General features: G+C 40.2%; 1 protein-coding gene and 1 long non-coding RNA gene across 2 annotated transcripts in view; one reads left to right on the top strand and one right to left on the bottom strand.

Moving 5' to 3' along the window:
• The window catches only part of LOC134480024 (uncharacterized), an 86907-nt gene extending 75353 nt beyond the window's left edge, over positions 1-11554 (bottom strand). Inside the window, exon 1 of the long non-coding RNA XR_010054132.1 lies at positions 8334-11554. This is a non-coding gene — a long non-coding RNA (uncharacterized LOC134480024). The remainder of the gene's footprint in view (positions 1-8333) is intronic.
• LOC134480022 (disks large homolog 5-like) lies at positions 1226-18556 on the top strand. Its single transcript, XM_063266305.1, has 6 exons — positions 1226-1422; positions 13780-13934; positions 14968-15136; positions 16350-16499; positions 17135-17321; positions 18269-18556. The coding sequence occupies exons 1-6, from the start codon at positions 1298-1300 to the stop codon at positions 18281-18283; spliced, it is 801 nt and encodes a 266-aa protein (XP_063122375.1). The 5' UTR covers positions 1226-1297; the 3' UTR covers positions 18284-18556.
• Positions 18557-20378: the final 1822 nt, after the last annotated feature.

Raw genomic sequence — 20378 nt, 5'->3', positions numbered from 1 at the left:
ATGCATCTCAAAATTTATCTTACTTTATCTAGCTTATCAATGTAAAGATAAGGGTATTTCTTGTTGTAAAAGGGGAAATGCTGAGGTGACCTCTCTTTGTACCATGGTATGTTAACTTCAATTGTTAGTTCTTTACTGGCAGAGAGCTAAGTGATAGCAGGATTTCTTTCTAATCATTTTATGATCCATCATCAGGTTTGCTACTTTGTAGATGTTTGTCCTTCTCACCAGCTCAACACAAGCTGAGAGATCTATCAGGTCTTGTCTCCCTGCCGATTGTACGTAATGAAGATCTTATGGCCAAGAGCTACCTCAGAAAGTATGTGGGCAGAACTCCAGGCATACAGAGGAACATAGCGTGAGGCAAGCTGAAGGTGGAGATTCAGAATAGACATGGTAGGGAAGCGATATGGAGCAAAACAGTACGTACTTGTAAAGAGATAATCACCAGTTTGGTCTTAAAACTAGAAGAATGGGGTTAAATTTACAGAAGGTGAGGGCATGCCCAGTGAAAGGCCTAAGGTAAAAACTGTCAGATAGGATCTCATGGTATAGCTTACAGAGGCCTGTGAGCAATGGTCCTTTGGAGAAATTGGTGCAAGGAGTAGAACCCCACAAGTAGCATGAGGGTGCCTTCATTGGTGGCTCCAACATTTCACTTTTCCTCTGTCAATTGGAATCCAAACTGTTCCTAGCACAATAATGATTTCAACTCTTTCTCCTAAGGGATTTTGTGGCAACTGTGGAATGCTAAGTACAAGGCTTCATGAGAGTTCCCATAACACACACCCATGTCGCAACCTACCCTGCAGGCTATTTCTTGATGTGATCTCAAGCAGAAGTACATAACGAGACAAGAGAATCTTTTGACTGCATAGTAAAACTGGTGTTATTTTTCAGGAATTTTTAATGGCTAATATTGCTGAATGAGGATAATTTGAGTTAAGATGAGACATTTTTGGGCAGGAATAGCAGGGAAATATTCACTAAAATGCATAGGAATTACTAAGGGTTTTCATAATCAAGCCTTGAGGAATACTTGGCCTTGGAATCAGGAGTTGCTCAGTGTCTATGCCCTAGGAAAGTCTCCTGGAAAGGGCACCTCAGCTTATGCACTATACAGGGAGGTTATTAGCAGGGAGGCAAATTCTGTTCACTATGATATCAGATGTCCCTTCTTGGAAATTCTATTGTGTCCTAGAGAGTTCTTGGCATCCTCTGTGATGTCACCAGTGTTGTAGTCAAAACCAGTGCCCTACTTTTTTTCAGTCCCTGCCTGGCAGATACATAGGAAGACATGTTTTCCCATCTTCCCAAGAATTTTGGGAGAGTGAATGGCGATTATCGACAGAGTAGTGTGAGGCAATCTGGCCTTTCATCAAAAAAAAAATGGACAAAAGAAACAAGTCTGGGGAATGTGAAGTAAGTTCTGTGAACTGTATTCTGAGCTTTCTGTCAGATGAAGTATAGGTTTAGGCTGATATTTCTAACAATGGGCCACAACAACTGGAGATTCTGCAACGGAATTGAATTTCCATGACGATCACAATTCCTGAGAGTCAAAGATTTCAGAACATTAGTTTTCCCATCCCCAAAGGGAGGATATGGTAAGGCTAATGCTATTATTCTGTGAACTTCTGGCCTTTACTTGTAAAGTGCATATGTTACATACGTTATGTTACATTGATATAATAACACCATCAGGAGACATTCAGGCTCCAACATTTCTGAATTTAGACAGGGCATCAATCTACCCCGCTCTCATTGCTTCTTTAAATACAGTAGATATCTGACTTTAGCTTGCCCTGTAATTTTGTAGAACATTAATAGTGTTCCAGCCTTAGGATTTCATTCAATGTTACAGTACTTACCAAACATGCTGAAGACCCTAGCTTCCACCCTAGTCCGGCATGCTATGGAGAAAGAAAATAACGAACCCCAGTTGCACTTGAAGTTTACCCACCAACAAAAGGAGAGCCTGCAAAGGACCTTTTAAGTAACTATAAGCCACAGTCTCTACACAGCTTCCTCCATTTATTCAATTATTAGTATATTTTCATTAATGCTCACCTTATTTTTGGTGTACAAAGGATATGCACCATGTCAGTAAAGTGTATGTATGTGTGTGTGTGTGTGTGTGTTTGTGTGTATGTTCCTGTCTATGTTTGAGCCTGTTCTTCCATGAACTCACTATAAAATTTTATAAACTGACTTAGAAGTCTGTAGTGAAAACTGTCCAGGTTCATGCAAACATGCGTTACTACTGTCCCATGGTACCTTGCAGATAACACTGATACTGTGGCCTACTTTAATACAGCCTAAGTCCGGGCTCTGCATGGTGCTCATTGACATTTTGACGTCGGAACCACGACAGAAATCAGCAAAAGGTTCATTTATTACATGCTGTTGTTACTAAGGTGAGGCAAAGCCTTGCCCCATATAGAGAATGGTAGGATGTGATGGCAGTACATAAACTCGCTTTTCCCTGTCCTGTGTGTCTTTTCCTGCAGAGGTCTCTCCTGCAGGAAATACTTTCACATGCTTCTTTAAAAGCACCTGTTCCTCACATCTAGATCAGCTGTGAAAAGAGGCTTCTCCAAGTCAGTCTGAGTGCTCCCACTCCCACCTCAGAGCTGCAACACCATAGGATCCTCCAGCCACACTGAAGGGTAGGTCCCATTGAGGAGTTAGACGAAAGTGCCCCTTCTCAGAAGTGACTTAGAACAGAAGGTTGAGAAGTGAGAGTCAACACCCAAGTGCACCTTCCTGGAGAAAGCAACCAGATCTCCCTGTTAAACAGTGTAGTCTATCACAGGACCCAGTTCTTTGCCTGCAGAAGATTTTTCTGGAGATTAGTTGCCCAGGCAGAATGGGGTTACATTCTTGATCCATGCTCACTCCCACAACAAAAGCTCCTCCCCTAGAAGTCCTTGAGTTGACCCAAGTCCTTTTAGGACCAACAGACAAGAGAGAACAGAGTGCATCCAAGGGAAGAGAAGAGGCCAGAATGATTATAACCTGGAGAAATCCCCCAAATCGGCCACCTAACAACTCTAGGGTTTGTGCATATTGTGGATTTCAGAATCTTAAGGTCAGATTTTTCTGATAACACCTGCTAGGTGAAGCTGAAGTCTACTGTAGGTGGGATTATCCCAGGCAGGGAGGGGATCTGGGTCTTCAGGCCAGGCCAGCTTCTTCATTCTCCTGAAAGTAATTGTTGGTCAGCTCTAAATCTGAAGTGGGAGTTGGTTTTTCTCAACTCAAACAGATATTTCAATTTTCATCCACTATGTGAGAGACACACATTTACCCACGGGGGATTTGCACTTACTTCTATAAAAGTGACTGTGGGCCGAAAGAGGGAAACCATTCCTGCCTTTAGCATTCTGTCTTTATCAGGGACTACAGGGACTAGCTTCCTGGACAGACATGTCCAAGCAGACAGACATTGTAAGGGGGAAAATTGAGGTAAGAAATGTCATGGGCCAGTGATTTCAGATTGTACCTTTAGCCAGAAAATCTCTGGTGGCATTAAGGCAAGCAGCCTTGGGCCTGTTAAAACTTGTCACTACTTCACGGTGTCTCTGCCTTTATGTCTGCTCCGGGTCCTCCTTATATGAAGGCCTTTCTTTAAAAAAAAATTATATAAAGCAATGTTTCTCAGACTGTGAGGCACAACTTCTCACACAGATTGCATATCAGATACCTTGCATATTATGACTTATAAGTACTGCAAACTTCATTAGGAAGTAGCAATGAAAAAATTTTATACTTGGGGTCACCACAGCAAGAAGAGCTGTATTAAAGAGTTGCAGCACTAGGAGTGTTGAGACCCACTGCATTAGAAGCTGACACATGGGAACAGATTCCTCAGATGAGGAGAGGCACATGGCAAGGGATACTCTGTCCCACCCTAGGACCCAGAGGCAGGATCTATCCCAGGAGTCTGTGTGCTCATCTTGTCTTCAGTTCTCCCAGGTTCAAGAAGAGCATTGATCATCTCAGGCAGTCAGCTTGCACAGCCCACATCAGCCCCAATGCTTCCCTTCACAGAGAAGGATGTGGGTGTAACTGACAGCCAGTGAGACTGAGGGATCTGATGCTCATTGTTTCTGAGCTGTGATTTCGTCCCCTGTAAAATGGAGGCCTTTCTGCTGAATTGGGTTGTCGTGGCGATGGACAAAGCATACAAACTGATCAGGGCCTCCCTAGCATGGTTGATTGTAGATTTTCTCTGGTGATCCAGTTAAAAGTAGAATCTCTAGCCACGGAGTGTTAGATGCTGGGCACCTTAAAGGTGGTGTAAATATACTGTGATTCTAATGCTACCTCGAATTTACACCCTAGGCTCTTGTTTTAAATTTAAAAAGACGAATCAAGTATAAACTGCCAATGTGAAATTATCATGGTCAGAATTCGTCTAATTCCTGTGAAGTTATTTAGTTTTTCTTTTTCTGCATCTATATTGAAGTCATCTAGAGTAGCACTATATGAGATCCTAAAGCCCTCTATTATGGTGCTATCCATCCATTCCTCTCTCCTTGAGGACTTCACAGGTAACTAAATAAAACCTGATTTCTTTTCAGATAGTTCCCAGCTGATATGATCTTTCTGTCCATGGGCCTTGCCAAAAGCTGCAGAGCCAATGTGTTGTTTTACAACACAAAATTCCAGACATTAATTTTACCAATGACGTTTCCAGACTCAGATGCTGACGTCAAGTAAAGCTCCCAACTGTCCTTCCTAAATCACTGACCTCCCAGACAAAGGGCATTCTTGTTCCCTCTGAACACTTTCTTAATAATCCTTCAAGTCAAAGATTTTCAATTGCCTTAGTTACCTTCATTTCCTTTCAAGTCATGCCTCGATCTGCTCTGGACCTAAGTGCACGTTTTACCTTTGCAGAAAGGTGTGTGGTACATGAGCCATATAGTAATAAAGTCCATGTTTACAGGAAACAAACAGATCTTGCGTGAATGTCCTTTCCCTTGCAATGCTATACCAGACCAAACTTTTTCGTTAAATAATACATTCTTGGAGATCACAGTGTGATCAGATACTCTGTATCCTATCTTAATAAGTTAGAACATTAATAATGTTCTCTCTATTATACAAATCACATTCTCTCATGTGTATTCTGGTCTTTTTCTGTCATGTCTCATTGCATCATCATGAGAATCCCAAGGAACACCATTCCTGGGTTTTGAAAGAGTTGCATATGTCCAACCAGGATCCAAAACCACCCAGGAGACTACTGATACCTGACACACAAAAATTGACCTCACTATTTTCATATAGTTTATGGCAAGAGGTCACCATTCCTGACCATGTCTCATTATCCAACAAGATAATAAATGGAAGCTTAGGGGTCAAGGAGGTCACCCCACAAAGCACAAAAAATCCATCTCAGATAAACATATACGGTTTGTTGAATCCTAAATATCCATGAATTTCAGGACTCAATGTAAGTCCAAACCTAAGGATAATAGATATTGAAGAGAATTAAGAGTTCCAGTTCATAGGTTCAGTAAATATCTTCAACAAATCATCGCAGAATACTTCCGTAAGCTGAAGAAAGAAAAGGCCAAAACATACAACAAGCCTACAGAACGCCAAATTAATTATACCAGAAAAATTCCTCCCTTCACATAAAAATTAAACACTAAATGCTCAGATACAGGAAAGTAAATTAAAGGGGTAAGGTACAAATATCCAGTACCAAATTAATTCAGACCAATTTGAATTACACCAGACTTCTCAAGAGAAACTCTAAAAGCCAGAAAATCTTGGGCCGATGTAATGAAGACCCAAGCTCCTATACACTGAGTAATTCCCAATCGCCATAAATGGAGAAACCAGGATATTACATGACAAAATCAAATTTAAACTATATTTTTCTCTATAAAGCACACCAGAGGATAATAGGAAGAAAACTGCAAGACAATGAACTAAATATTATCCAAGAAAATCCAAGAAATTAATCATCTCACAATAATGACAAAAAAGAGAAGCATACAAACATAATTTTACCTATAACCAAAAAAAGAAGAGAAAGCAGCAATCATTGGTTTTAAATATCTAACCAGACCCTCTCTCACCAATCTTTCTTGGTCCTAGGGTGTAAATAACTAGGCAATAACTGGGTCTATTGTCCTAGGTACTGGGTAGAAGAGGATTGACTTATCTGGTATCAATGTGGTGGTAGCACCTTGACGCTGGTAGGAATGTGGCCCCACCAAATGGAGATCCTAGATGTGTGAGGTGGGAATGGATATGTGTAGTTCGGGGAAGGCTGTTATATAGAAAATGCTGAGAAGAAATATGATGATGAGGCTTGATGATGGGAGTCTGGAAAGCGGGATAACATTTGAAATGTAAATTAATAAAATAACCAATTAATAAAAGATAGCCAAAATTAAAATAAAAAGTAAAAAGTTAAAAGAAAAATTAAACCAAAACAAAATGAAAGAAAACCCTGTGGTGTATTGATAAAATTCAGCTTGTATTTTAATGCTAATTTGTATAATGTAAGACTGTTTAACCCCCAGAAAAGTGACCCTGCTCCCATTAATTGTGATTATAAAGAAGCACAGCAGACAGATGGTGGAGGTGAGTTTTTGAGGGCTTTGCTAGAGAGGATCATGAGGGGGGAAGAAGGAAGAAGCTGCCAAGAAGAAAGGAAGAATGGATGTGATAGAGAGGAGAGAGGAAGGAGGACAGCAGCCATGGGTTAAGACAGAGGAAAGCCTGGTCCTGAGGGCTGACCAAGTGGAACAAAGAGCAGCCAAGTTGCTGCATAGTAAGTAGGAGTTCAGAGACATTGGAAATTAGACCTAATTCCATGCAGGACAGGCAGCTGCCCAGCTACTGTGCAGATTAAGGGATATTATAAATACATTAAAAACTATGTATAACCAGTAAGCCAGCTCTGTAGAGGATCCTAATAGGAATACTATAGTTTGCAGGGAAGGATAAAATACCAGAAGACACAGGAAATAAATTAACACCACTAGGACAGTCAATCAAATGAAATGGATGAAAAAGTCAAAAATTTAAAAAAATGACAAAATTAACACAGAGGTTTAAAAAATATTTACATATCACTAAACTCAATTCCCCAGTAAACAGACATATATTAAGCCAGAAACATAATTACCATCCTGAGAGATATAGAAGGTATACTACTGAAACCGAACTAAGAACTATGTCCCTATTCAGTTTGTCTATGTAGCTGACAGAATAGTTTCAAACTCATCCTGTCCACAAGATGTAAGGAAATTCATTTCATACTTTGCAATGACAAAAAGATACTACAATTCTAAATATACACATATTAAACACAAGCTTCTCAAATTTAAAAATGTACATTATCAGATACATATGAAACAACAGATTAGTTATAATAGTGGTTGTGATTTGTTTAAATTGTCTATTCAGACCACCTAACAGATCACATGCAAATAAACAAAACAGGAGGAGCAGAATTAAGGTACATCGTCAGGCAAATGAACCTAACAAACTACATTGAACTATACATATGCTTTCTACCAGCCTGTGGACCTTTCTCCAAAATTGACCATATATTGGGATGCAAAACAACCCTAAGGAAATATAATAAAGTTGAAGTAATGTCATGCATTCTATCTGAGCACAAAGGAATCAGTGGTATCACACAATTAAAAGTACAGAAAATACACACACTCATGGAAAGTAAGTAACATAAACAATACAACAACTGAAAGTGTCAGGGGAGAAATAAATAAGGAAAATTTAAAATAGGTCTAATCTCTTTGTCTACTATCAGAAGGAGAGAATTTGGAGTGTGTGCTCTTGGGATTATGCCTTGAATTGGCTCACCACATTCCCAATTTCCCTTGGCAATGATAAGATATATGATTCGGCATTACACATTGGAAGTGTGTAATTTGCCTTTTGATTTCATAGGGGGGAAATAATTATGGGACTGCCTGGAGTTTTATGAAGCTCTTTGGCTGAACTGTGTAGACTGTGAAACACTACAAGGATTTTTGAAGGATGTGGGAAATGCATTTTTATTGTGATATGTTTAAAATCCTATGGATAATTGTGAGTAGGATATGGTGAATTGAATGATAATGGCCCATATAAACTCACATGTATGAATGTTTGTTTCTTGTGAGAGGAAATGTGCAGGAAGAATTATAAGATATGTATTGGTTGGAGGAGTATTATGGGATTGGGCTTGGAGGTTTCCAAATTCAATACCATTTATACTTAACGCTCACTTTCTCTGTCTCCAACTTGCAGATAAGATGTAAGCTCTCAGCTAGTTCTCTAGAAACATGGTGACCTACCTGCTGCCATGTACCTCAGCATAATAGTCATAGCTCAGAATCCTTGAAACTGAAAGCAACAATATATTCTTTCTTCTATAATTTCCCTTGGACATGGTGTCTCTTCACAGCCTATAAAACAAAGATTGGAAGGAATACTTAACTGAAAAATTTCTCAATAAAATATAGGCAAATAAAATTCAGACATATACCATATCAGGTACCATGATCAAGATGGCTTGACTACAGAGGGGCAAGAATATTTCAACAAATACAAATGAATAAACAATACACCACATGAAACCAAGAACTAGAAACACATGATCATCGACTAGAGGCAGACAATTTCTTTGGCAAAATCTCACAGTGATACATGAAATAGTCCTGGAGAATCTGGGATATGGAGAAGATATACATTAACATTATGAAGAAAATATACAAGGCCAACAGCATCCTAACTGGAGAACATCTTAATGCATTTCCCTAAGATCAGTAATAAGTCACAGGTGTTCAATCTTTTCATCTAATCCAAGTAGTATGTGAATTCTTATCCAAAACAGAAAATAGAAAGATGGAAAGGCCATGTCCATATGAAGGAAAGCAGTCAGAATTTTCTGATTTGCAGGTGATATGATCCATATATAAACAGCACGATGTTTCCACTAGAAAACTCCTACAGCTCATAGACCCACTCACTAAAATCACTTTAAAGTCAATAAAATTCCTGTATACCAACAATAAATATCAACAAACATACCAAGAAAAGAAACCCATTCAGACTAGCCTTAAAAATTTTGTAATAAATCTAAGGAACTGAAGACTTGCTACGAAGAACACATTAAGAAAAATAAGAAAAAACTGAAGAAAGAAGAAAATGAAGACACCTCTCGTTTTCATGTATCAATGTGACTGATATTTTTTATCGAATTCCTACCAGAATCGTCTGCAAGTTTAAATCCATCCCGTCCTAATTGTGATGCAGGGCTTCATGGGAATGAAAAAAAGATCTCAACCAAGGAAAGCATAAATGAAGGGCTGTCAGACACTGGCAAATAGTAAGACAGTAAAACACTGCAGGACGCATCATCTTTAATAATTTCAAGTTCATTTTGGGGAATAATAAAAAAGAAACCCAGCCTATTGATAAAATCAGAACAAACACAATGTCTAAAGGAAGATAATAAAGGACGCAGATATTGGTGTATGTTCTCATCAGCATCTCGGTTTTGACAAAGAGGCCAAAGTAAAAACAAAAGAAAACCAAAAACCCACAACCACCACCTCCGCACATAAGGTGCAGTTTTCAACCAGTTGGTTGCAACTACTTCCTGGGGCAATCACATAGGAGACATACTTTATACAGGATATTTACATTACCATTCAAAAGAGTAGTAACCTTACATTTATGACTTAACAATGAAATAATTTTGTAGTTGGGGGTTGGCTACCACAACGTGAAACACTGTATTCCTTGACATGCTTTTGGTCATGGTATTTGTTTTGAAGTAACAGAAATGTGACTGATATATAAACTGGTACCAGAGGGAGTGGACTTGTTTTTGTGAGGAATCTCGTGTTTTTTGGAGGAGGGTGGAATACTTTGGATTAGGAAAACTTTTGAAATATGTAAGCAGATCATAACAGTCCATTTTAGTTTGCTACACGGGAGACATAAGAATTGTGAGTAGTGTGCAAAATAGAGCCTCTCTAATGAGACTTCAAAGGATTGCAGGGACTCTATTCGTGACTGGCTTAGAAGCTATTAACATTATTTTAGCAAACGATCTGTCTCGTTTCTGCCTGTATACTAAGAAGATACCTGAAGCTAAATAAAAAGTAACTGAACAATTGTTTTGAGCAAACTTCAAGAGGTAGATATTGTGTGACCTTCCTCAAATTGTATGAATGTGTGTTTGTATTTTCAATTGTTAATGTAGCCAGGACTTCAGTTAATCCCTCCACATTCAGGACTTGGAAGCATATGAAACTGCAAGATCTCACAGGATTTGGAAAATATCCCAATTATTGTAAGGTCCCCAAAACTTGTTGTCACCCCACACTCATAGGGATACAACTTTAGAGAACATGACACCCTCATTCTCAAAAGAAGGATGTGTAGCTGATTATTTGTCTGCAGTGGGTCATAGATTTTTATTGTCATTTAGTGGGTTGGTTGCTAGTTTTTACTAGTCATGGTCAGTGAGGAAAGAGTAAAGGAGATTAGAATCAGGGATGTCTAACTTATTTTCTCTTTCCCTCCTCAACCCTTTACTCTCCTATCTAGAAGTTTGGGGAAGGAGGAGAAAGGGGCTAAAATGATAAAAAAGCATAGGTTATTCAATCTCTTTTTGTACTAGAAAGCAACACCAAGTCTCAAATATTTCAGGATGTCATGGATTTCGAATTTAAAATTGTATTTGCATAAATGATTGAAATCTTGTTTCAGATATAAGTATCTGCATCTTATTCACAATGTGGTGTATAATTCTAATTGTATAAAATTACTACTGTACACTGCCATGGATAATTAAGGAATGCAAATAGTACTATCCAACTATAAATAATCAGTGTTCTAGTGATGTTAGGTACTAGTTCATTTGGTACAGAAATGAGCTTTATTTAGCTTCTTTTATATGTATTCAAAGGTATAGAGAAAGTAAATCCCTTGAAAAAAAGCCACGTTTGTCCACTGAGGAAGACTTTACATAAAAAGGTGGTTCTCAAATCCTTTAGAGATCTGAAGAATCTGCCATTTCTGATGTCCAAACAGTTAAAGGCTTTTCACAGTGGGAGAGACCTCAACTCCTGGCAGTGTCCCCAGTCTGTCTGAAGAAGATGATGGGAACTAAAGAACCCTAACTGGAGTTCCCTTCAAATGTGGCAAAGTGGCCATGGGGTGAAATACCAACCACTTACCTCCACTGCTGCCAGAAAGTTGTCCAGACTGTGGAGAAGTGGATGATGGGGAAGTCTATTGTCCCAGGCTTTGCAGAAAAAAAAGAGGATAGTCCTTCAAGTGACCTACTTCAAAGGATTGTTGTCAGGGGCCCTGACATGTTCATGTGAGGGTAGATGACACAATGACATGGAAAAATTTGCTGACTGTCTGTCTGGTAGCCAACAATTTCTGTCATTTCTTTAGAATTGGAACCTATTAGCTCTGAATTTCCTGTTTCTTCAGGCAACATTTCTCCTTCTCAGGTCTCAGATGGAGATGATTAGATAGTTTACTCTTAACCTTTTCTTGTTGTGAGACTCAGAAAAGAAAACGAGTTCACCATCACACAGGAATGTGACAACTAGGAACCTGACAGGACCAGGGGGGACATGTGAGGTCCAGAATGAGGGGCTCGACAGACAACCCACTGCAGCATCAAAATGCCCGCCACAACCGCTCTGGCACCATAAATCCTGAGCCCCTACGGGTTTGACAACAGAGTGTGCATGGCCTGACTGCTCCCCTGGACTTTTCAAAGCTTGTATCACCCCCGAGCACTTCCGCTTGAGCAGAAAGGCAGATGCCCAGAAGCTGCTGCTGTAGTAGGAGGCAGTTATGGCAGTTGGAGGTGGAGGTAGAGGCAGAGGAAGGATGAGAGAAGAGGGAGGAGTTTCCCTGGAAGGACCAGAACAGACAACATTCTGACTACTCCAGAACCCCACCCAAACCCAGCCCACGCCACAAATGCAGAGTCTACTGCCGAACATTTCCATACTAAGCATTCATTTCTTCATCCCCACTGCTCTCATTTTAGTTTTTTTAAACTCATTGTTGGTTCTCTGTGAATTTCGCATCATGCAGCTCAACTCCGTTGATATCCACCATCACCTCATATCTGAAGTCCACCCTTGCATCCTTCTCCATAGAAGAGAAAAAAATAATCTACTTGTGGAAGTTGAAAAAAGAAAAAAAATGGCAATATGTCCAAAAAAGAGGTGTAAAATTATAAAGATGAAGGACATAAACCCTTAAATTATTTAAAATTAAAAAAATTGTTTTTCATTTCAGGAGAGTTGTTTTGGCTAATAAGTGCAAGCTATGATAAATACAGAATAAAAAAGCTTAAAAGTGAGAGAAAATGATTCAGTTACAAAATTTTACACTAATATAAATTAGTTCATGAAGTACCTTCTCCAATTTTGCCAAATACAAATGGACTAAATGTTGTGACAGCCATTATTATCTGATGCATCCTATAAATTTTCTAATTTTATCTAGCTGATCAGTGATAAAGATAAAGTTTTTTTTTTTTTTTTTTTTTGGTGTAAAAGGGGAAATGATGAGGTGAGCTCCCTTTGTACTAAGGTGTGTCAACTTTCAATTGTTAGTTCTTTACTGGCAGAGGGCTAAGTGCTGGCAGGATTACTGTCTTGTCATTTCTATGGTCCATCATCAAGTTTGCTATTTTGTAGATGTTTGTCCTTCTCACCAGCTCAACACAAACTGAGAGATCTCTTAGGTGTTGTCTAACTGCCGATTGCACATAATAAAGATCTGAAGGCCAAGATATGCTGCAGAAAGTATGTGGGCAGAACTCCAGGCTTACAGAGGAACATAGGGTGAGGAAAGCTGAAGCTGGAGCTTCAGAATAAACACGGTAGGGAAGTGATATGGTCCAAAACAGGGCATAGGGGGTAAGAGATAATCACCGGTTGGGTCTCAAAACTAGAAGAATGGGGTTAAATTTAGAGAAGATAGTGCATGCCCTGTGAAAGGCCTAAGACACAAACTGTCAGACAGAATCTCATGGTAGAGCTTACAGAGGCCTGTGAGCAATGCTCCTTTGGTGACATTAGTAAAAAGAGGAGAACCCCCAAGCAGCATGAGGGTGCCTCCATTGGTGGCTCCTACATTTCACTTTCCTTTGGCAATTGGACTCCACACTGTTCCTAGCAACATAATGATTTCACCTCTTTCTCCTAAGGAATTTTGTGGCAACTGTTGAATGCTAAGCTAAGGACAAGGCTTCAGGAGTGTTCCCATAACACACACCCATGTCGCAACCTAACCTACAGGCTATTTCTTGATGTGATTTCAAGCACGTGTACATAAGGAGAGAGGAGAACCTTCTGACTGCTTATTCAAACTGCTATTATTTCTCAGAAATTTTTAATGGCTGATATTGATGAGTAAGGATAATTTGACTTAAGATGAGATATTTTTGGGCAGGATTTAGAGGGAAAAATTCATTAAAATGCATAGGAATTACTCAGGTTTTTATAATCAAGCCTTGACGAAAAATTGGTCTTGCAAGCAGGAGTTGCTCAGTGGCTATGCCCTGGGAAGGTCTCCAGGAAAGGGCACCTCAGCTTATGCACTGTACAGGGAGATTATTAGCAGGGAGGCAATGTCTGTTCAACATGACATCAGGGACCTTCTTGGACATTCTATTGTGTCCTAGAGAGTTCTTGGCATCCTCTGTGATGTCACCAGTGTTGTAGTAACCACCAGTGCCCTACGTTTTCTCAGTCCCTGCCTGGCAGATACACAGGAAGACATCTTTTCCCGGCTTCGCAAGAATTTTGGGAGAGTGAACGCCGATTTTGGACAGACTGGAGTGAGGGAATCTCGCCTTTCATCAAAAATAAAAGATGGACAACGAAAGCTGGCCTGGGGAATGCTGAGTAAGTTCTGTGAATTGTATGCTGCGCTTTCTGTCAGAGGGAGAATAGGCTTATGCTGACCTGTCTAGCAATAGGCCAGAACAACTGGAGTATCTGCAAAGGAATTGAATTTCCATGAAGATCACAATTCCTAAAAGTCAAGGATTTCAGAACATTAGTTTGCCCATCCCCAAAGGGAGGATATGGTAAGGCCAATGCTATTATTCTGTGAACTTCTGGCCTTCACTTTTAAGGTGCATATGATACGTTACATTGATATAATAACACGATCAGGAGACACTGAGTGTCCAACTTTATTGAATATAGACAGGGCATCAATCTACTTCACTCTCATTGCTTCATTAAATAAAGTAGATCTCTGTCTTTAGTATCAGGGAGAGAATTATGCTTCTGGCCTTATGTTCTTAGAACTCCTCTGACTTTTTCTAATTGGCAGAGATGGGACATCCTTAGCATTATAAATTAGAGTTTGTGTGTTACAAACATTTTTTTACAGTACTAAAACTATTTGTAGCAGGTAGACCAAGATTCAGCCTGTAACCAATTGGCACTTCTGTGGCATTTGGTGTTTCAGTTAGGGGAATTGATAAGTCCGTTGACCATGACATCCCCCGCAATGCTTTTAAATTCCAAATGGTGTGGCCTAGAGTATCAGTGCAGGACATCTGAGTATCTCCAATCACTCAAATCTTTTGGAGGTTGAATTTATCATCTGACTTCTGAAAGTACAGCGGTGAGGGTCCTGAAAGAAAGTTGTACCCTGTTAAGTTGATAACAATCCCGGAGAAGCCATTTCTGAGGTACATGTAGCATGGGTCAGCAGGCATAGGGAACACCCGGCATCTGACATCTCTTGGTCACTATAGAGTGCTGGGAGAGTTGACTTCCACTGAGGAGGTCTCTTAGGCAACAACAAACTCTTTATGGTGACACTGTGGTCTACACATGTTCTCCTCCTGTTTGGGGCTTGCCATGGTCTATGCACACTCATCAGTTTCCCCAAAAATGTTCACTTGTGTTCTTCTACCTACAGATGATGGGAGACTGACATCATCCCCTGGCCCTGTGGTAATCAACAAGGAGGCCAACACGGAGAACACAGAAGAACAGAGACTGATTAGACAGCTGCAGTCAGCTACTGAGGAGAGAAATGAGCTAAGAGATCTCCTGACTTACGTGACAGAGAGATACAGGAACAACAGGTATGCATTGCTCCAAACTGCCTTGTGTCACTCATGGACCTGCAATGTCACCTCCATCGTATTCTATTAAGGTGTTGGGTCTAGAAAGCTGTGCCTCCCAAAATACTCGTCCTAAACCTCATTTCTGATATAGAGGAGATTCAGAACCTGACCCTTGGTCAGGAGTGAGATGGGAAATGGTCTCATCTGCTGCCTCCAGCTGAAAATCTGAACTTGTAGCCTTAGTGAGGATTCAGGGATAACGTCACTGGAGCATGAGTTCCCAGTGTGCATTTGGAAAGCCCTTGACAGGTGGTAGCTTTGCAATGTTCTAGGTGCTGAGAGTTTGGGTGTGTGCTAGGAAGGTGACTGAGTGAGGACTCTTGTTGCAGTAGCCTGAGGTGACAGATCCCAAATTGTTCATCTCAATGTTTGACTAGATGGCCAGAGACACAGGGCTTTTCCTTCTTTTTTGTTTACCTCTGAGCCAATAATGTGGCATGCATTTTTTCTGATTCTGATTGTGTTCTCCTTTTGCATATTTCGCTCCCTTTTTCATTCTCTTACTGTTTACTTTTCTTTTCCTGTGGCTGTGTCCCAGTTTCTGTGTCTCTGTGTGTACAAACCTACATGCATATGCACAATTTTTATATGTTTATATTTCCCCCCACACTTGGAATCTAGGGGTCTATGTTTTTTCCTGAGTATATTCATGTTTAACTATTTCATGGTGATGTGTGTGCATTTTTTTGGGAGCCTCTCTTTCAACTACACACTTCTTTGCCAATGTGATCACATTTGTCTGTATATTTGTGCCATTTGTTCAGATTATAATTTTGTGGCGATTTATGGTCTCAACTCCATAATTGTGTGAATTGTGTGTCTCTACAATATTAATTATTCAGGATGTAGAATTCCTGTTGTCAAAACAGGAAAATTGAAATCACAGTTTTCTAGGTCTTGGATGTGGGAGAGCTGTGGCCTAGGCCCTTGTTAGCATAACTAGCTTGACTGCAGATCCAGCCCTTCTGAGTGAAGAAAGGGAACCTGGGAACCCTTTATATCGATGCCGAGCTTATGGGGTCCTGGGACCAGAATAACAAGTTTCTGAAGCTGAAGAAGCTCCCAATATGTAGAACTCAGAAATTGTCCTCCCAGGGCTGGGGTACTAGAAGACCCAGCCTGAGTTCATATATTCCTAAACACAGATATTCATTGGGTTTTACTCTCCTAGGGCCAGCCGCTACATCAGGTCAAATCCATTTTATGAAAAATTGAAGATAAAGGAGAGGGAGGTCATGTCATTACTGCACAACTTAGAGATGAGGAACATCGAGCATTGTGAGAAATTTCAGGAGCTCCAGAAGGAAATTAACTTCTATCGGTGAGCACTGGTCAGAGAGGCCATTAACTCTGCTTTGCCCACAGGTGCCATCCTTTGTTCTGACTGGAGGTCTAGCAGCTCTGGCTCCATGTTTTGTGCTCTTTAAACATCACTGTGTCCTGGGCCTTCTGGACTCAGTTTTTAGGTTCACAGGAGACTGTTACTCATACCCAGAGTGTCTAGGCATCTTCAGAAGGCTCTAGGTAGACCAGTACTTATTCAGCTCACCAAATGGCTAATAGGCTGAACTGGGCCTCTGCGGTCACACCAGGTTTAACAAAACTCAGTGTGTGGACCACATGGATAACATGAACTTCCCTTAATTCTACTGACCTCCTTTGAGGGTATTTGCCCACTATTTATTAATGTTGTCCCCATGCCTTTTGCTTCCATGGATAGATGTACATCCCCTGTTGTTTTGGAGAGAAATGAATGCTTTTTGGTACTTGGGTCACAGAAACAATTTAGTCTTCCCTGTATTGGCTGTTTGATGTTTGTGCAGCAGCCTTGTGTGTATCAAGATGTATTCTATGAAGTTTTCACTGGTATCTGGGTCCAGAGCGAGTTTGTGGGACTTGGGAGTAGGAATGGGAGGAAGAGTGTGCAGGATCTAACTATGAAGTGTGTGTTTCCAGGAACCTGCCCAGCCGGATCCATATGGACAAGATATGTATGCAGAAGAAGTTGTTCCCATTCAGAAAGGAGAGCAAAGCAGAACAGCTTGATTCTGCACCGCTGCTACAGAAATTTTTGTTTGATTTGAACAAGAAAGATAAAGACGAACAGGAGAAAACCAGCAACCTCCAGACCAAGCAACATCTGGTAGGGACAAGCAGCTGTGTCAGCCTAAAAATATCTGATTCCATTTGCCAATTTGATACATGTTTGCTTTCCCTACCAACTTAATAATGTACACTCCAACAATACAACCACCTCATGCAATGGAATGTTCATTCCTCTGTCTGTGCACGAGTATTCTGGGAAGACAACCACTTTTCAGGAACTGACTTATGAACAACTATGCTTTGGTGCTATTTTTGAAGCTGAAGTCTGGAAATGGTGACAAATGAATAACCTATCATATTACTGCATGTCCCTGTGATAGAATGGATGCGATGTAGCGCTTTGAACAAGCTATGTTCCTCTGATAAATGATATTCTGTGGTCATGTGACCTCCAAGTTGGGAAGCACCTTTCAGGGATAAGAACCGAGTGCAAATGGCAAATTATTCTTTGTCATTGGCTTTAATCTTGGTGACAGGTTGATTTCTCCTTTCATCCTGCAACCCAATGAGGTCTCTTCCCATTGCCCTGTTTTTGGTTTGCACTGGTTCAAGTCTGAGGCCCAGATGGGCAGCCCACATTACTGTCATGGTTGCTGTAGACTTTGCCCTGCCCACAGACACACCAGCAATGTTATCAGTTAACACATCAATGGTGACCTAAAATAGAGCTGAGTGGGTAGAAGGCAGCAACCTGACAGCTGGCATGCAAGTCCAAAACACATCAGTTTCTGAATAACTGCCTTCCTCTCCCTGGTCTCAGAAATTGCAAAAGAGCTGGAATGGGACACACAGCAGGAAGAGAGCCTCCTGAAGAATAGGTTGCTTTCTCAGGATTCCCCTGCTGACCGCCATCCTGAATAATACCAACCTTTTTTGGATGAATACTCTCCCTCATAGTTTAATTCATTTTTTGCTAAGAAACACTAAATTTCTCTTTCACTAAGCCAGTCTGACTGATTGATATCTTATTCTCTTTCTGTTTAGGATAACACCACTTGAGAGACCACTTGGGAACTGCATTGCCATTTTGCCTGCTAGAGGAGAAACAGCAATATAACTGTGCTTCTAAATGTTCACTAAGAATATGCTGTTTAGAAATATTTTTGTTATGATCTTAAATGAAGTTTTTGTTTTGTTATTTCATAGTTATATGTTCTTGTTAATATTTTTCACATCTGAAAATACTTTTAGATATTTATATTAATATTCATTTTAATCATTTTTGTTTTAAATTGTATTCCTTATGAATAAAACTTGATTTGTAACTCTTGACTCTTGAGACCATCTTGCTTATTCAAGTGTCCTGTCCTCTCTTGTGCTCTTAGAACTGACAGCTAACGATGGATTCTGCATGGTCCATAGTTCCTGGGTTAATAGTAAATTCAAATCCACCAATGGTTACCTAGAGTGATAGTGTGTTTTGTGTGGATAATGTGTTCTTTTCTTGGATGCACATTTTATGATGTGATCACTGCCATACTTTATCCATGCGGTCATGTTTTCTGCTAATCTTAATAAAACAGTCTACAACACACGTTCATTATTGATCCTGTGTAGCACCTTTGACTAATATACACTCTTATTTGTAGAGCTGTAGAAAAATTGACATTTCCAAAGGTACATGGAAGTAATCCTAATGGAGAACCATATACTTCAATCTTTCTTGCAATACACTGTCAATATACCCCCACAGATAATGACCTCCAAAGTCATGTTGGGAAAAAGGTTTTGATAAATGCTGTTGTACTAGACCATACATATGCTGTGTTGTTATTGTTGCAGATTAGGTGTAGAATGATCATTTATGTCAATGGGTCTTTTTCTCTACTGTATGTCTGTGGCCTGTCCTGGGTGAATTTCCCTCATAGTCCAACAGAAGAAATCACATTCCCTGTTGTAGATGATTGTTGGGAACCATGTGCTTCTTCTGAGAGAGCAGCAGAGGTTCTAACCTGTGAGTCATCACCACAGATCCTGCAGGTTCTAACCTGTGAGGCATCACCACAGATCCTGCAGGTGGCTTTTGTCTTTCCAGGGCATGTGCTCCCTTAGGTAGACAGGGTACCTCAAATTAAACAGAGAGATCTCAGGAAATGTGTATTCTTACTGAGCTGTGCAGGCTCAATGTGTTAGGCTACCAGGCATCCAAAGAGGGCTCAGGTGGCCCCACTGCTCATTGAGGATTCAGGATGTTCCTCCAGCATCACTTAGTTTCCATATTAGAGCAGATCCTTCACCTAGTATCAATGATGACCATACCTACTATGCACATTTATAAAATACAGAATGGAAACTATCTTCCTGTAGGCCTGCTGCACATAATGAATTATTTTGATAGATATTACGAAAACTATCTTAATCTAAGCAGTTTAGGACGGAACCTCAAGAGAAACCATAGTGAATGCAGCCTACAGCTGGGAACACATATTTCCTTTGGATAGCAAGCCTGTGCAAACCCAGAACCTAGGTGGGCCAGTTCAAGCTGCCCTTTTTCCATGGCAAATCTGGGTTCCTGTTGTAAAAGCATTTTTTTCCAGGTGACTGATTTCCAATTTATGGAATTGAACTGACTTACTCAGAGTCTGAGTTACTCAGAAAGTTAAAGTTCAGAAGGAATGATCCAGAATGTCCACAAACAGTTGCTGTGACACCAAGGCTTTTAAGAGCTCAGCATCTAGAGAAGCAATGTATTGTTTGTTTATTCTCAAGCATAGGTCCTCTAGTCATTCATTAGAAGCTGACCATGCCACAGAAAGGGTCGTCTGTATCAAAACAGAAGCTAGTGGTAACTAGATATCCACCACACTTTCACATTGCCACTGTATTTGAGGTTCTCAGTTACTATGAAAGGACCTGGAAGAGCTTGCCTCTAGCTATACATATTCCTAATTTATTAGCCTTCAAGACAAGGTGTGCTTTGTCTTGCAAATGCTACCACTGGCATACAATACCTTGCATAATTTCTACTGACATCTGTGACAGGAGACAATAGTTCAAGTTATCCCTTACTTGAATAAACTGTTCTTAGAGTAAATTGTAGTCTGAGGGGCCTTCCATTCTCTCTGACATTGTAAACATTTCCAGTCTTCAGAAA

This window comes from Rattus norvegicus, chromosome 8 (assembly GCF_036323735.1).
Source record: "Rattus norvegicus strain BN/NHsdMcwi chromosome 8, GRCr8, whole genome shotgun sequence".
Taxonomy (NCBI): Eukaryota; Metazoa; Chordata; class Mammalia; order Rodentia; family Muridae; genus Rattus; species Rattus norvegicus.
The sequence above is the reverse complement of the archived record's forward strand: the minus strand, read 5'-3'. Positions and strand labels throughout refer to the sequence as shown.